Genomic DNA, 14,762 nt, shown 5'->3' with positions numbered 1-14,762 from the left:
TGCAGTCTCTTGTCTCTTAATGTTAATCTAGTGATGATGCAAAAGCCACAGGCTGTATCTTCACATAAAAAGAATGGAGTTGTTCTTTAGAATGGCCTGAGGGCATTTTGAAAACTTCATTATATCTAAGCAAGAGACCCCAGTCTTAGTTGGACCCCAGATTTCATACTAACATGCTCTCTTCTCTTATCTCATATCTGTATTTTTGTGTAAGGTATAAATTTTCTTGGTGAAATTGTACAGATAAACAGATAGGTATTTAAACTAGGAAGGAAGAAGTATTTCCAAAAAAAAAAAAAAAAAACAATTCTTGATAATAAATTAGAAATCTTATACTTGTAGAAAATCTCAATCATCTTCTTATCTGAGATATTAATTTGAAGTTTTGGCTTGGTAAATAGAGGTTCTAACACTTAGATAGTAAAATGTAAACATGTCAATCATGAGTCTTTATAGCAGAGTCAGTTTTCATTGTTTCACAAGAACTGTTTGAGAGGAAAAATTGTATGATTTTTTTAAAATGAAAAATTGTTTTGCTAAATTTTGAGTTTGTATATTTGTTATACCAACTAGTATCCCACATCAGGTTGATTTCTCTAACAGATCTTATTTTCCACAGCAATGAAAATATATATCTTTGCTTCTCCAAGAAGTTTTTGTTTCCTTTCAGGTAAGAATTTTTTTTATCAACTATTATATAGTAAATGTTGATGTTAAGTGATTTTACTTTCTAGACATTCACTTGGCTGTTTTATACCTCTCTGGAAGAATAAGTTAGTAAGAATCTGATGTTAAAATATTTAAATAGTCATCAATTGTGTTTATTTCTAGACTTATGCATAAGTTGTTCATCTATTTTACTGTCACAGCTCAAAAGTGAAAGAAATTTTATACACCAAGAACAAGTCCTAAAATACATATTTACAAAATAAGAATGATCCAAAATAAATTTCTATAATACCTTGAAAAACAACTAATGTCAAAAACACCATATATTCTCTCTGGGGGGAATGAATTTACTAGCAAATTTACCAACCACAGAATTAAACTGAAAAAATATCAAACATTTTTTGTTTTAGTTTTATATTTAACAGGTATTTTTTTTATATTGAGAAGAACAAAGGATATATGCTAAATACATGGCAGATAAACCAATCAGTTTATTACCTTATATTTTTCTTTATATTTTACCCAATATAATTATATATAATTTGTTTTAGATGTATGAATTAAAAAAAATGTCTTAACAACCATGCTCTACTATGACTTTGAAAGTTACAACACCTAAATAACCTAAGCAACCACTTTAGTATGTACTCAGAGACAAACTCATGCTTAGGATAATATGTAACTGATGTTAACTAAACATGTATTTTTAAATTATTACTAAAATATTAATGTGGTAATTTTGTGAATGCATATTTTATTTTGGGAAAAACATTTTTTTATATTTAAGATTATAATATAATTACATCATTTATCTCTTTTATCATCTTCCACTTTCCCTTTTTTTTTCTTTGAGAAAAAATATTCTTAATCTGTGTTAACATTTTAAAGATATCAAGACTTTAATTTGGTTACATGTTGAGACTATAAGCAAAATATTTGACAATTAACAAAATAAACAATAGTTCAAATACTACTTTTTTCTGTGCTATATAAATAACTACATAAGTGATAATTACATTGACTAGTAGAACCTCTATCTTATTAAAACTAGAACCCAAAGTTAAAAAGAAATAAACATACACAAAATAGGTTATAACTTAAAGAGAACCAGCAGTAACTCTTTCACAGCTTTATGACCTGCCGCAGGTATGCCTTTGTCAGTCTGTTTCTTCAAGGAGGATCTCCTGATGTGATGAAGCAGTTATGTGTGAGACATGTAGGAGGGACATCATGGTTGCTATCTAGTGAAATCACATATTCTCTGTGGTCCTTGTTTTATTTTATCTTCCCTAGGATTACTTTTATTATTTTGTTTTCAGTCTTCATTTGGTTAGGCTTCTCACTCTAGACTAGAATTTTTGTGTGTGTGTGTGTGTGTGTGTGTGTGTGTGTGTGTGTGTGTTTGTGTGTGTGTGTGTGTATGCACTTGCACACATGCACACATGTTTGTGTACTGTGCACATGCCTCTTTTCATATTTATCTCCTAGTATCTATTTCAGACAGTTAAATATTATACTTTCTTATAAATGTATTTACACCAAAACTAGTATGTCTAAAATAGATATAATTCTAGAATAGTAACTTCTTTTTTTAATTGAAGAACTTTATTTTAAAAAACAAAGATAAATGTACAAATTTTAAGCATTTTTGCATAAAAGTATGTGAATACATTTTTGTCTTTGCTTGGCTTTTTTAAAATAAGGTTTGATAGTGTGCATTAAGATCTTACTAGTTACAATGAGCATAAAGTATATGTAAAAAAATGTAACCTGGAATTAATCAAAGTTTTCTTGGTGTGTAAGGAGTAAACATAATGGTTTTTTCTTTTCTTTTCTTTTCTTTTCTTTTCTTTTCTTTTCTTTTCTTTTCTTTCCTTATTCTTGAACTTCACACAGTCTGTGAGTTATTTCTGGGTTGTTCAGAGCTTTCTGGGGTTAGTCTCCTATTATCAGTGACTGCATATTATGTCTGTTCTTTTGTGACTGGGTTACTTCGCTCAGGATGATATTCTCTAGATGCATCAATTTTCTTAAGAATTTCATAAGGTAATTTTTTTCTGATTGCTGAGTAGTACTCCATTGTGTAAATGTATCACAATTTTTGTATCCATTCATCTACTGAAGGACATCTGGGTTCTAGCTTCTAAAATAGCAGTTGCTATACTCAAGAATTTATTAACTGAAAATTTGTAAAACCAAGGGTCATAAATAGAAACCTCTTTTTTTAATCAGTGTATTAAACAGACAATGGACAAGATTTATAAGGCTGAAAGGTCAAAAAATATGAATTAACTGGTCCATGTAACAGTAAGCTGATTACTTTTTTTATTAATATCTGCTTTTTTACATCCATTAAATCCCAACTTTATTTTCCACATTTTCATGTTCCCTCTACCTCCTCCATATCTATTTCTCCTTAATTTCCCTTCAAAAAATAAAAACCAAAAAAACAAAGATAAAAATCAAAACAAAACAAAACAATAATAACAAAAATCCGTCCTTATAAGGATATCAAACAAACATGTTATAATAAATTACAATAAGACAATTAAGACTATGAGGCATCCCAGTAGGAGAAAAAGTGTGCTAAGCTCAGTCAAAAGACTTAGAGACACCTCCACTTCCACACTTAGGAGTCCTACAAAAAAGCAATACAGTCAGAACTTAAATGCAGAGGACCTAACTCAGACCCATAATGCTCTTTGATTGTATTGCTACTCTCAGTAAGCCCCTATCTGCCCTGCTTAGTTGATTCTGTATGACATGTTCTTATCGTGTCTCCAACCCCTTTTGCTTTATAATTCTTCTTTTCCCTTTTCTTTCGGTTTCCTCTGGCTTTTTCTAGACTTTGGCTTAGGGTCTCTGCATATTCTTTCATGAGTTGCAAGATGATGGTCACTGATGACAATCAGCACTCATTATGAGAACAGCAGAATATCATATTGATTTTTAAACCAGTTATATTTGGATATATCCTGGTCTCCTAGGCTCACCAACCTCAGGTTCTTAGCTATCTACACAGTGTCAGTGGGTTTCCTCTCATAGCACCAGTCTTCAGTTGGATCAGTTATAGGTTGGTCACCCAGACAAGTTCTGTGCCACCATTATCCCAGTACATCTTGTAGGTTGAAGGTTTTGGTTATTTTATTCAGTATCTTGAGATTCAATGAGTGAATCAAAAGACAGAGCATCCTTTGAGACTTAAATGACTGACTACCTAGTATTTATTATGATATTAAGATATGAATCTTGGTAATAAATAGATCATATATATATGTACATATATATATCACACACACATATATAACATATATATATATATATATATACATATATATATATATATTAACAGATACAACTCTTTCAGTTCAAAAAACTGACTCTATATCTTCTTATATATATGTGGATAGCTGTCATCATTAAGAAGTGGGTTTGTTGGAAGTAAGAACTAATTTTATTTTTTATTGTGAATTGGTTCACTGTTAATTTATGAAGAATTTGTGTCAGAGACATTAATTATAATGTTTCAAATGAAATCATCTGAGGAACACAGAATTTCTAAGGAAAGTCTATTGTTTTAGTTAGATGAGGACCTAAATAGATGTTATTAAATGATTCCTGTATGTCCTCTACAATAGAAGATAAAGATGAAGATGTGTTTAAGAAGAGAATAAATTCATGATTTTTTCATTATATCATTGCAGATCCTGTTTTCTTGAGGTTTTTCACTGAAAAACTATCCAAATATTGTTAAATGGGACAGAGAAACAATGTCACAGAATTTATTCTCTTGGGACTCACTCAGGATCCAACTGGACAAAAAGCATTATTTGTCATGTTTTTACTCATTTATATTATGACAATTGTGGGTAATCTGCTTATTGTGGTCACAGTGATAGCCAGTCCCTCCTTGGACTCCCCAATGTACTTTTTCCTTGCTTATCTGTCAATCATGGATGCTGTTTATTCTACTTCCACATCACCGAAGTTGATTATGGACTTACTCTCTGACAAAAAAACTATCTCCTTCACAGCTTGTATGGGCCAACTCTTTACTGAGCACTTATTTGGTGGTGCTGAGGTCTTCCTTCTGGTGGTTATGGCCTATGACCGCTATGTGGCCATTTGTAAGCCCCTTCGCTATTTGACCATCATGAATCGACAAATTTGCATCCTTCTGTTGGTGATAGCCTGGGTTGGTGGGTTTGCACACTCTGTGATTCAACTTGCTTTTGTATCTAAACTCTCTTTCTGTGGACCCAATGTCATTGACCACTTTATCTGTGACATGTACCCACTATTGAGACTTGCATGCAGTGACACTTACTTCATTGGTCTTACTGTGGTTGCAAATGGTGGAGCAATCTGTATGGTCATTTTTATTCTTCTCTTACTCTCCTATGTATTTATCCTAAACTCTCTTAAAAACTACAGTCAGGAAGGGAGACGTAAAGCCTTGTCCACCTGCAGCTCCCACATCACTGTGGTTGTACTTTTTTTTGTCCCCTGTATTTTCATTTATGTTAGGCCAGTGTCTAACTTTCCCATTGATAAGTCAATAAGTGTGGTTTTTACAGTAATCACTCCCATGCTGAACCCTTTAATATATACTCTGAGAAATTCGGAGATGAAAAATGCAGTGCAAAAACTCTGGAGTAAAACACCATCTACAGACAGAGTAAGAGTACACTCCCCACACTGAAGACTTCTGTTGTATTTCTTAAGTAATAGCCAGCATACTTTAACAATGATACTGTTGTCCACTTACTTTTGAATAGGTATTAATACCTTAATACATATTGTAGATTCCTGTTTTATTTTACTATAAATATAATTATAGAAGATTATAAAGTAGTTCTACTTAGATAAGTAGATTATAAAACTATATTGTCCTTGAAAACATTTTAAGTGTATTCAATTTATAATGAAAAAAAGAATGTGTGTTTTTAAAAAGTAGAAAACACACTACCTTTAAAATACTGGTATCAAACAAAAATGTTCTCTATGAATGTCAAGTTTGGCATGGCCTTTGTGGGACAGAATCACATGTTCCTGGTCCTGGGACATGACTAGCAGCTGTGGGTCTCTACAAGTATTGATGGCTTCCAAGGGTATGAGGCTTGTTTATACAATAATGTACATACTTTACATTCTTTTTAAAGAAATTTCCTCCTTATTACCCTTAATGATGCCATGATAACCAAACAGCACAATTCCAGGAGGTAAAGGTGTGGCTGTTGTCTCAGCAAAATGGTAAATTCTGAGACCTTCAGGACAGCCCTTAAGGCTGTCAAAAAACTCTAAAACTATGAGTTCTAAAAAGTATAATTTTTCAGTTATTCAAAAATTAAGGATGTGATATGAATTATATGAAAAGCTTCACAAATCTAAAAGAAAAAGGCAGGTGCAGTAATGAATGAAACACATAGATGGTGTATCATAGCAGCCTTCTAATGAAGTCTCAGAGGATACATGTACTTTTGTACTAACAAATTGCTATGTGTAGTGTTAACTTGCTTGCTTCTAGTCAAAATGCCTTCATTTACAGGTAAATGTTATATATATATATATATATATATATATATATATATATATATATATACAAAATAGATATTTCCTAATAGACATAAGTCTATCCTTTATCAAAAAAATAGTTCAAGAGGTATATTGTGGACCATGTTAATAATTTCAACTAAATTAACACAGATCCTAATTATTTATTTAGATTCAATACTCAAGATTTTGCCAAAGCATAAATATAAGTACCTAAGATTTGATTTAAAAACAAAACAACATAAAATGGAAAATGAGATGTTTTGGATTTTCCCATGATAAAATTACAAAAGAGACAAACCTGGAAGTTAATTAAGTTGCAGATGGCCACATAGGTGAAATAATCCGTGAGTATAGTCTATTTGGTCTATTGTTCATCCCTCTGTTTCTTCTTTCCAGAATGGATGCCTCCATTATCTTCTGTCACTGTACATAATAGATTTTTTTTCCTTCATTACAATCATTGAATTATTCATCCCAGTTTCTGTTGCTGGAGGTTTTTCACATAATGCACATTCAATTAGATACTTGCTGTTATAAAATTTGTAAAATATTTTATTCAGAATAATGAAAGAAGAGAAAATTTAAGGCTTCATTCATGGCATAATGCATTCATGGTCTTCCTCACATTTTCTTGCGGGTCTTGTTTTTCTGAGGTTTTGTCTGCAACATGCCTTATAAAAGAGTAATGGGACAGAGAAATCATGTCACAGAATTTATCCTCTGGTACTCTCTCTAGATCCTGCTGGGATGCACCTAGTGTGTTGGAGAGTTTGAATGGAAAGTGTTCAGAGGTAACCTAGTTCAATCTCTTTATCCTCCAATTTGCAAACAGAAGCATGTAATTATACCGAAAGCCAATGCCTTCTTGTAACTTGAACTATGCTATTTTATTTATTTCTTAATCTTTACATTTTTATGCAATACTAGTTTCTAGAAAACCTCATATTTTAACCATCCATCTAACAAAACTTCCATTTTCTCCAGTCTCACAGCATATCTTACCATAAGAGTCTGAAAAAAATCATATTTGATTCTAACACAGCAATCGTTAATATAGATTAACTGGTTTAGATTAGCTAAATAAAATTAAGGTGAAGATCAGGCATAGAGGTGTGATATGACTTTAGAATAGGTAGGCATGTGGTATACAGGATTATAAATATCCACAAAAAAAAAAAAACTAGACTTATGAAATAATTGTTCTGGGTAACACACTATTTTTATGAGCCTCAGATCTTCCTTCTGATTGATATATATTCATCTGTAAGCTCCTGCACTATTTGCCCATTATGTACTGTCAGGTTCGTGCTGGGAACCTCCTGCCATGGAGAAGGTTGAAAAAGACAGATTAGGACTCTGATATGGCTGTAAAGACTGAGGGTCTCTGGACATTCTAGCTCTCTAACTGTACTGAAATGCTGGTGATAAATTCTAAAATGCCCTAAAATTTTTCTTGCTCTTTCTGAGGGTAAAAAACTGATGGTTCAGGCAATTGACACCTTTAGCCTAACAGCAAGAGATTAAGTAAAGTGGCCTTTGTTCTATGTCATCAGGAATTACTTTCAGCTAGCTATTAGAAGTTGCAGAGCTGGACAAGCAGAGCCCCAGAGATAAAGGCCTGGTGAGAAGGGGAACAGACTAACCAGGGGGTAGAGAAATCTCTGCCAAGCACGAACAGAAAGCATGCCCCTGCCCTGCCTGATCCAGGGACCAGGAATCCAGCATTGGGAACTCTGTTCCCACCCTGCAGCTTTGGGACGCAGAACAGGGCTCGACCCATCTGCCACCTGGACCAGCGGAGATCCAGGGACAATGGCCAGGTACAAGGGAAAGCTGAGAACATATCACTGACAACAAGATGGCAAGAGAAAAGAGAAAGAGCATACCCCAGGGAAACCAAGACAACCTGGCAACACTAGAACCCAGTTCTCCCATCACAGCAAACAGCAGAACGAAAAACACTCCAGAAAAAGAAGACTCAGACCTGAAATCCTACCTCAAGATGATGATAGAGATCCTTAAACAAGAGCAGGAGGAAAAAAAATAAAGAATTAGAAGCTTTTAAAGAAGAAACAAGAAAAACACTTAAAGAACAAGAAGAAAAGAGAACAAAAAAGAGGAAGGAATGGAAGAAGGAATTTAAAACAGAAATGGACACAATAAGGAAAACATTAAAAGAGACAATCCTAGAAGTAGAAATCTTAAAAAAAAATCAGGAGTTACAGAGGCAAGCATTTTCAACAGACTACAAGAGATGGAAGAGAGAATCTCAGGAGTTGAAGACAACATTGAAAACATAGACAAAACAGTCAAAGAAGATGCAAAAACCAAAAAGCTCCTAACCCAAAATGTTCAGGAGATCCAGGACACAATGAAAAGACCAAACCTAAGGATTATAGGAATTCGTATACATTTATGCAAAGATGTTTAAAATTTGTTCTTTTATCTTTGTTTTTTTTAAAAATAAAGTTAAAAAAAAAAAAACAAAAAAAAAAAAAAAGAAGAAGGAAGATCAAAGTGTGGGTGCTTCAGTGCTTCTTAGAAGTGCAATAAAGTACTCACAGGAGGAAATATGGAGACAAAGTGTGCTTCAGAGATCGAAGAAAAGGACATCCAGAGACTGTACCACCTGGGGACCCATCTCATATACAGTCAAAAACTCAGACAATATTGAGGATGCCAAGAAGTGCTTGCTGACAGGAGCCTGATATAGTTGTCTTTTGACAGGCTCTGCCAGAGCATGACAAATACAAAGGGAGATGCTCACAGCCAACCATTGGACTGAGAGCAGGGTCCCCAATGGAGGAGTTAGAGAAAGGACTGAAGGAGCTGAAAATGTTTGTAACCCCATAGGAAGAACAATATCAAACAACTAGACTTCTCCTGACAGAGCTCTCAGAGACTAAACAACCAACCAAAATGTGTACATGGCTCTAGCTGCATAGGTAGCAGAGGATGGCCTTATCTGTCATCAACTGGAGGAGAGGCTCTTGGTTTTGTAAAGGCTTTATGCTCCAATGTAGTGTAATACCAAAGCATGGAGGCAAGAGGGAGTGGGTGGATGGGTGGGGGAGCACTCTCATAGAGGCATGGGGAGGGGGGATGGGGTAGTAGGATTCTGGAGGGAAAACCAGGAAAAAGGATAACATTTGAAATGTAAATAAAAAATATAGCCAACAAAAAATTAAATTAAAAAAAGAAGTTGCAGAAAGAAAAGGGGACACTTTGAAAAGTGGTTATAGCATTTGTTTCTAAATTGTAAAAAAAAATACCTATAAAAGCTCTCTAAGAAAAAGTAGGAAATTGAAAAGATCCTAATCAAAGCAGGGGATTTTTTTTTTTTTTTTTTTTTTTTTTTTTTTTTTTTTTTTTTTTTGCTTTTCTCTTTGTCCTCAGTACTTACACATCTTTCAAAATAAATGACCACATGGCAAAAGTTCATCACAAGTTACACAAGTTCAAATCCTAAATCTAATAATAAGTTTACAACAGTAAATGTTTGCATGCATATCCATTATGAATAAATATATGGCTAAACGTTCATCACTTCTCACAGCTCCACAGGTTGATTGAAAATTAAAATCCATAACTAAGCTATCAGTGAAGTTTTTCATGATAAGCCTAGTCAATATTTTATCTTGCCTTATTACCTATAATAAATCATTAGTTCCCTTTTGTTATTATCTTCGGTTAATGAGGTTACAATATTTTGGAATGTACTTTGAGTAGTAGAAAGTCCTATAACTATCTAGAAGCAATTAACTGGTGAAGCAGTGGGAGACTAGCAGAGTTTTCATTGCAGTTTGGACTATCAGAAAAGGACTTAATAGCAGTCCCACTATAAAAGAGCTTAATAAATACTGATATCATTTTAGGAATTCTTATAGGATCATCATAAAGAATTGAGAAGTCATTTATTTGTCTATATAGTATCTCTACAAAACAGTAAATTTTCATAGATCAAAAGAGATCTGCTTAAAAGGGGTGGAGCAATACCTAGTGATTAGCATACCTGAAGCTCTCATATCACCGTGGATGTCTGCTTATTTGTTCCCCATGTTTTGCATTATACATGTTTCCATCTTTTCGAGTGGTAAATCTGTAAGTAAAGTTTTACAGCTATCTCACCCATGCTGAATCTCTTAATATACACACAGAGAAATTCAGAGATTAAACCACAGATTGGAAAAAAGATCTTTACTAATCCCACATCTGATAGAGGACTAATATCCAATATATATAAAGAACTCAAGAAGTTAGACTTCAGAGAATCAAACTATCCTATTAAAAAGGGTACAGAGCTAAACAAAGAATTCTCAATTGAGGAATATCAAATGGCTGAGAAGCACATAAGCAAATGCTTGACATCTCTAGTCATTAGAAAAATGCAAATCACAAAAACACTGAGATTCCATGTCATACCAATCAGAATGGCTAAGATCAAAAACTCAGATGACAGCACATGCTGGCAAGAATGAGAAGAAAGAGGAATACTCCTCCACTATTGGTGGGGTTGCAAGCTGGTACAACTACTCTGGAAATCAGTCTGGTAATTGCTCAGAAAATTAGGCATAGTACTACCTGAAGACCCAGTAATTCCACTTCTGGGCATATATCCGAAAGGTGCTCCAACATACAATAAGGACACATGCTCCACCATGTTCATAGCAGCCTTATTTATAATAGCCAGAATCTGGAAAGAACTGATATGTTTTTTAATAGATAAATGGATATAGAAATTGTGGTATATTTACACAGTGGAGTACTACTCAGCTATTAGAACCAATGACTTTATGAAATTTGTTGAAAAATTAATGTATCTATAGAATACCATTCTGAGTGAGATAACCCAATTACAAAAGAACAGATTTAATATGCAGTCACTGATAATTGGATACTTACCCCAGAAAGATCTGAATACCCAAGAAACAATTCACACACCATATGAAGCTCAAAAAAAGAAAGGCCAAAAAAAAAAGTGGAATCCTCAGCCCTTCTTAGAAAAACAAAACAAAACAAAACAATAAGTGTATAGAACCTTCTTCGAGTGGGATACATCTAGACCTTAAATCATTAACAACTCAAGAGCTAAGAATGTAGCCTTGTAGCAATTTTTTGTATTTAAAAATCATATGCTGACCCCTGTCTCTTCATTATATTAAACCTCTCCAAGTGGAACCATTTCGGTTTGGTGTAGTTCATCTGGGCAAAGGCAGAGAAATCTATTTCACAATACCTCCTTTTCTTCTTCCTCCTCTCCTCTCACCACTTTTCTCTCTCCCCCCTGAGTCCAGTGGTGATTATTTTGTTCTTCTAAATGGATTTCAGGTATCTACATTTGGGCCTTCCTTCTAGTTAAGTTCTTATGTCTGTGAGTTTTATCATGGGTATTGTGAACATTTTGGCAAATACATGCTTATCAGTGAGTATATACCATGCAGGTCTTTTGGGGTCTGGGTTACCTCACTAATGCTAATATTTTCACCTTCAGGTTATTACAAGTAGTGCTACTCTGAACATAGTGATCACCTGTCCTTGTGATATGGTAGAGTATATTTTTGACATACGCTCAGGAATTTATTCTGGTAGATTTATGTCCAGTTTTCTGAGGAACTACCAAATTGATTTCTAGAGTGATTATACCAGTTTGCCACCCCACCAGCACTAGAGGAGTGTTCCTCTTTCTCCAGATCATTTCCAGTACATACTTAGCATTAGTTTTTAATCTTAACAATTTTGATTGGTATAAGGTGGGATCACAGGGTTGTATGGATTTACAGTTCCCTAATGACTAAGGACTTTGAATTCTTCTTTAAGTGCTTCTCAGTCATTTAAGATTCCCTTTTAGGAATTCTCTAGTTAGCTTTGTACCTCATTTTTAAATTGGGTTATTTCATTTTCTAGAGTCTAACTTCTTGAGCTTGTTGTATATTTTTGGTATTAGCCTTCTACCAGATGTGTTAGTGAAGACCTTTTCGCAATCTATAAATAGCTATTTTGTCCTGCTGACAGTGTCCTTTGCCTTACAGAAGCTTTTCAGTTTCATGAGGTCCTACTTGTCAATTTTTCATCTTAAAGCCTGAGAAGACAACATTGTTCTTTTCAGGAAAGTTTCCCCTGTGCCAATGTGTTTGAGGATATTTCCCACTTTTTCTTCTATTAGATTCAGTGTATCAGGATTTATGTGGAGATCCTTGATCCACTTACACATGACATTGCACAGGAGATAAATATGAATCTGTTTGCAATCCTCTAAATGTAGACTCCAGTTATACCAGAACCATTTGGTAATGATGATTTCTTCTTTACCCATTGTATGGCTTTGGATTATTTTTTTTGTCAAAGATCAAGTGTCCGTAGGTGTGTGGGTTTATTTCTGGGTCTTCAATTCTATTCTATGATCTATGTGTCCTTCTTTGGACCAACACCATGTAATTTTTTGTTTGTTTGTTTGTTTTTCACTTTTGTTCAGTAGTACAGCTAGTAGTTGGGGATGGCAATTATACCAGAAGTTCTTTTACTGTTGAGATTCAGTATTTATAAGTGAAATGTGATTTAGGTATCAGAGTAACTGTGGCTTCATCAAAGCAAATTGTCCTGAGTCAGCTAGGCTCTGTGTCACCCTAGTTGCAGCAGTAATTTGGGCAGGAGGTTCTCTTGTTTTCCTGGTTGTGGCCTGCATACTCTAGGACGGGGCAGACATACCTATTTGCTCTGGCAAAGGTTCATAGTCTGTGCTGTTAAATGATCATTTCATATAAAACTTGACATTGCTACTCTCAGACAACCTAAACAATAATTATTAGAACTCATAAGAGACACTGGAACTTTGTACTATGTGTATATTAATTGTGTATTTTTCTTGACAATTTGAACCATGGTAACTTTATTCTTTACTTGATACATCATTAGAATTAGGTATATGTTCATTTGTGGTTGATCAGTAATTAATGTTTATGTTAGTGAAAATACATAATAATTTTGGAGTTGCTTAGTTTGTTCCACTTGATAAGTTGAATCATGATTTCTTAACCAGTACCATGTAACATAGCTCAACATTTAATAAAGCTATTTGAAAAAAATCCATATAAAATATTTGTATCCCTGTATTTATGACATTTTGATTCAATGCAAATCTAAAAATACCATGAAAAAGTGTTTAGAGTTGATGGCATGACATAGTAAAGGAGTGATTCTTGAAGGCTTTAGGAAGAACTCATTGATTGGAAAAATGATGGTTTCTTCTTCTTACAACATTTATTCAATCAATATGAAATTAGACTTTTAAAAATTGAAGATCCTATCACTTTGTTCTTACACAGATTGTATCTTATAAACAGAATTGAAGAACTATGGCCACTTGTCTTATTCATAACAAGGATGCTGATCTAGAAAAAAGAACAAGATTTCATAGTTCTTATTTCATTGGCCTTGGATCTTTATTTTATTGATATGTTAAAAGACTATCTTAAACCACACACACACACACACACACACACACACACACACACACACACATATACACATTTTTATTGGAAATTTTTTTTACTTGATTTTTAAATGTTATCTCCTTTCCTATATTCCATTCTTAAATCCCATTGTCCCATCCCCTGTCTCTACAAGAGTGTTCCCCCAACTACCCACTCTCTCCCATAACCCTGCCCTGGCATTGCCCTTTACAGGGGTATTGAGACTTCACAGGGCCAAGGACTTCTCCTCTCCTTGATGCCTGATAAGGCCATCCTCTGTTACATGTTTTTGGAACTATGGGTCCTCCATGTGTACACTTTGGTTGGTGGTTTAGTCTCAGGGAGCTCTGGGAGGTCTTGTTGGTTGTTATTGTTCTTCTTGATGAGGGGTTGCAATCCCTTTCAGCACCTTCAGTCCTTTTTATAACTCTTCCCTTGGGGTCCCATTCTCAGTCCAATGGTTCTTGGTCAAATGGTTGGTTGAGAGCATCTGACTGTATTTCTCAGGCTCTGGTTGAGCCTCTAGGGATTCAGTTAGATCAGGTACCTGTCAGCCTGCACTTTTTAGTATTTTTAATATTGTCTGGGTTTTGTGACAGTATATGGGATAAATCTCCACAGACTTTGGATGGCCTTTACTTCAGTCTCTACTCTAAACTTTGTCTTTGTATTTCTTCCCATGAATATTCTGTCCCCAAATTTTAAGAAGGACAGAAGGATCCCCTCTTTGGTCTTCCAGCTTTTTGAGTTCATGTGGTCTGTGTATTCTGTATGGATAATCTGAGCTTTTGGGCTACTATGCACTTATCAGTGAGTGCATACCATGTGTGTTCTTTTGTGACTTGGTTAGCTCACTCAGGTTGATATTTTCTAGTTCCATTCATTCAGCTAAGAATTTCATAAAGTTATTGTTTTTAGTAGCTGAGTAGTACTCCATTGTGTAAATGTATCACATTTTTCTGTATCCATTTCTCTGCTGAGGGACATCTGGGTTATAAGAAAAACTGTATGGTATTGGTACAGAGACAGAAATATAGATCATTAAAATGGAATTAAAAACCCAGAAAG

The 14,762-nt window shown here is 34.2% G+C and overlaps 1 protein-coding gene across 1 annotated transcript; it reads left to right on the top strand.

Moving 5' to 3' along the window:
- Window positions 1-4,423: 4,423 nt before the first annotated feature.
- On the top strand, window positions 4,424-5,371 carry LOC308428978 (olfactory receptor 4A5-like; the record flags this gene model as incomplete). The annotated part of the gene is made up of 1 exon (XM_080927618.1): window positions 4,424-5,371. One exon carries the CDS (start codon window positions 4,424-4,426, stop codon window positions 5,369-5,371), a length of 948 nt encoding a protein of 315 aa, XP_080783744.1.
- Window positions 5,372-14,762: the final 9,391 nt, after the last annotated feature.

This window comes from Micromys minutus (genome assembly GCF_963924665.1).
Source record: "Micromys minutus genome assembly, chromosome: 13".
Classification (NCBI taxonomy): domain Eukaryota; kingdom Metazoa; phylum Chordata; class Mammalia; order Rodentia; family Muridae; genus Micromys; species Micromys minutus.
This window is presented reverse-complemented; position numbering and strand designations above follow the sequence as displayed.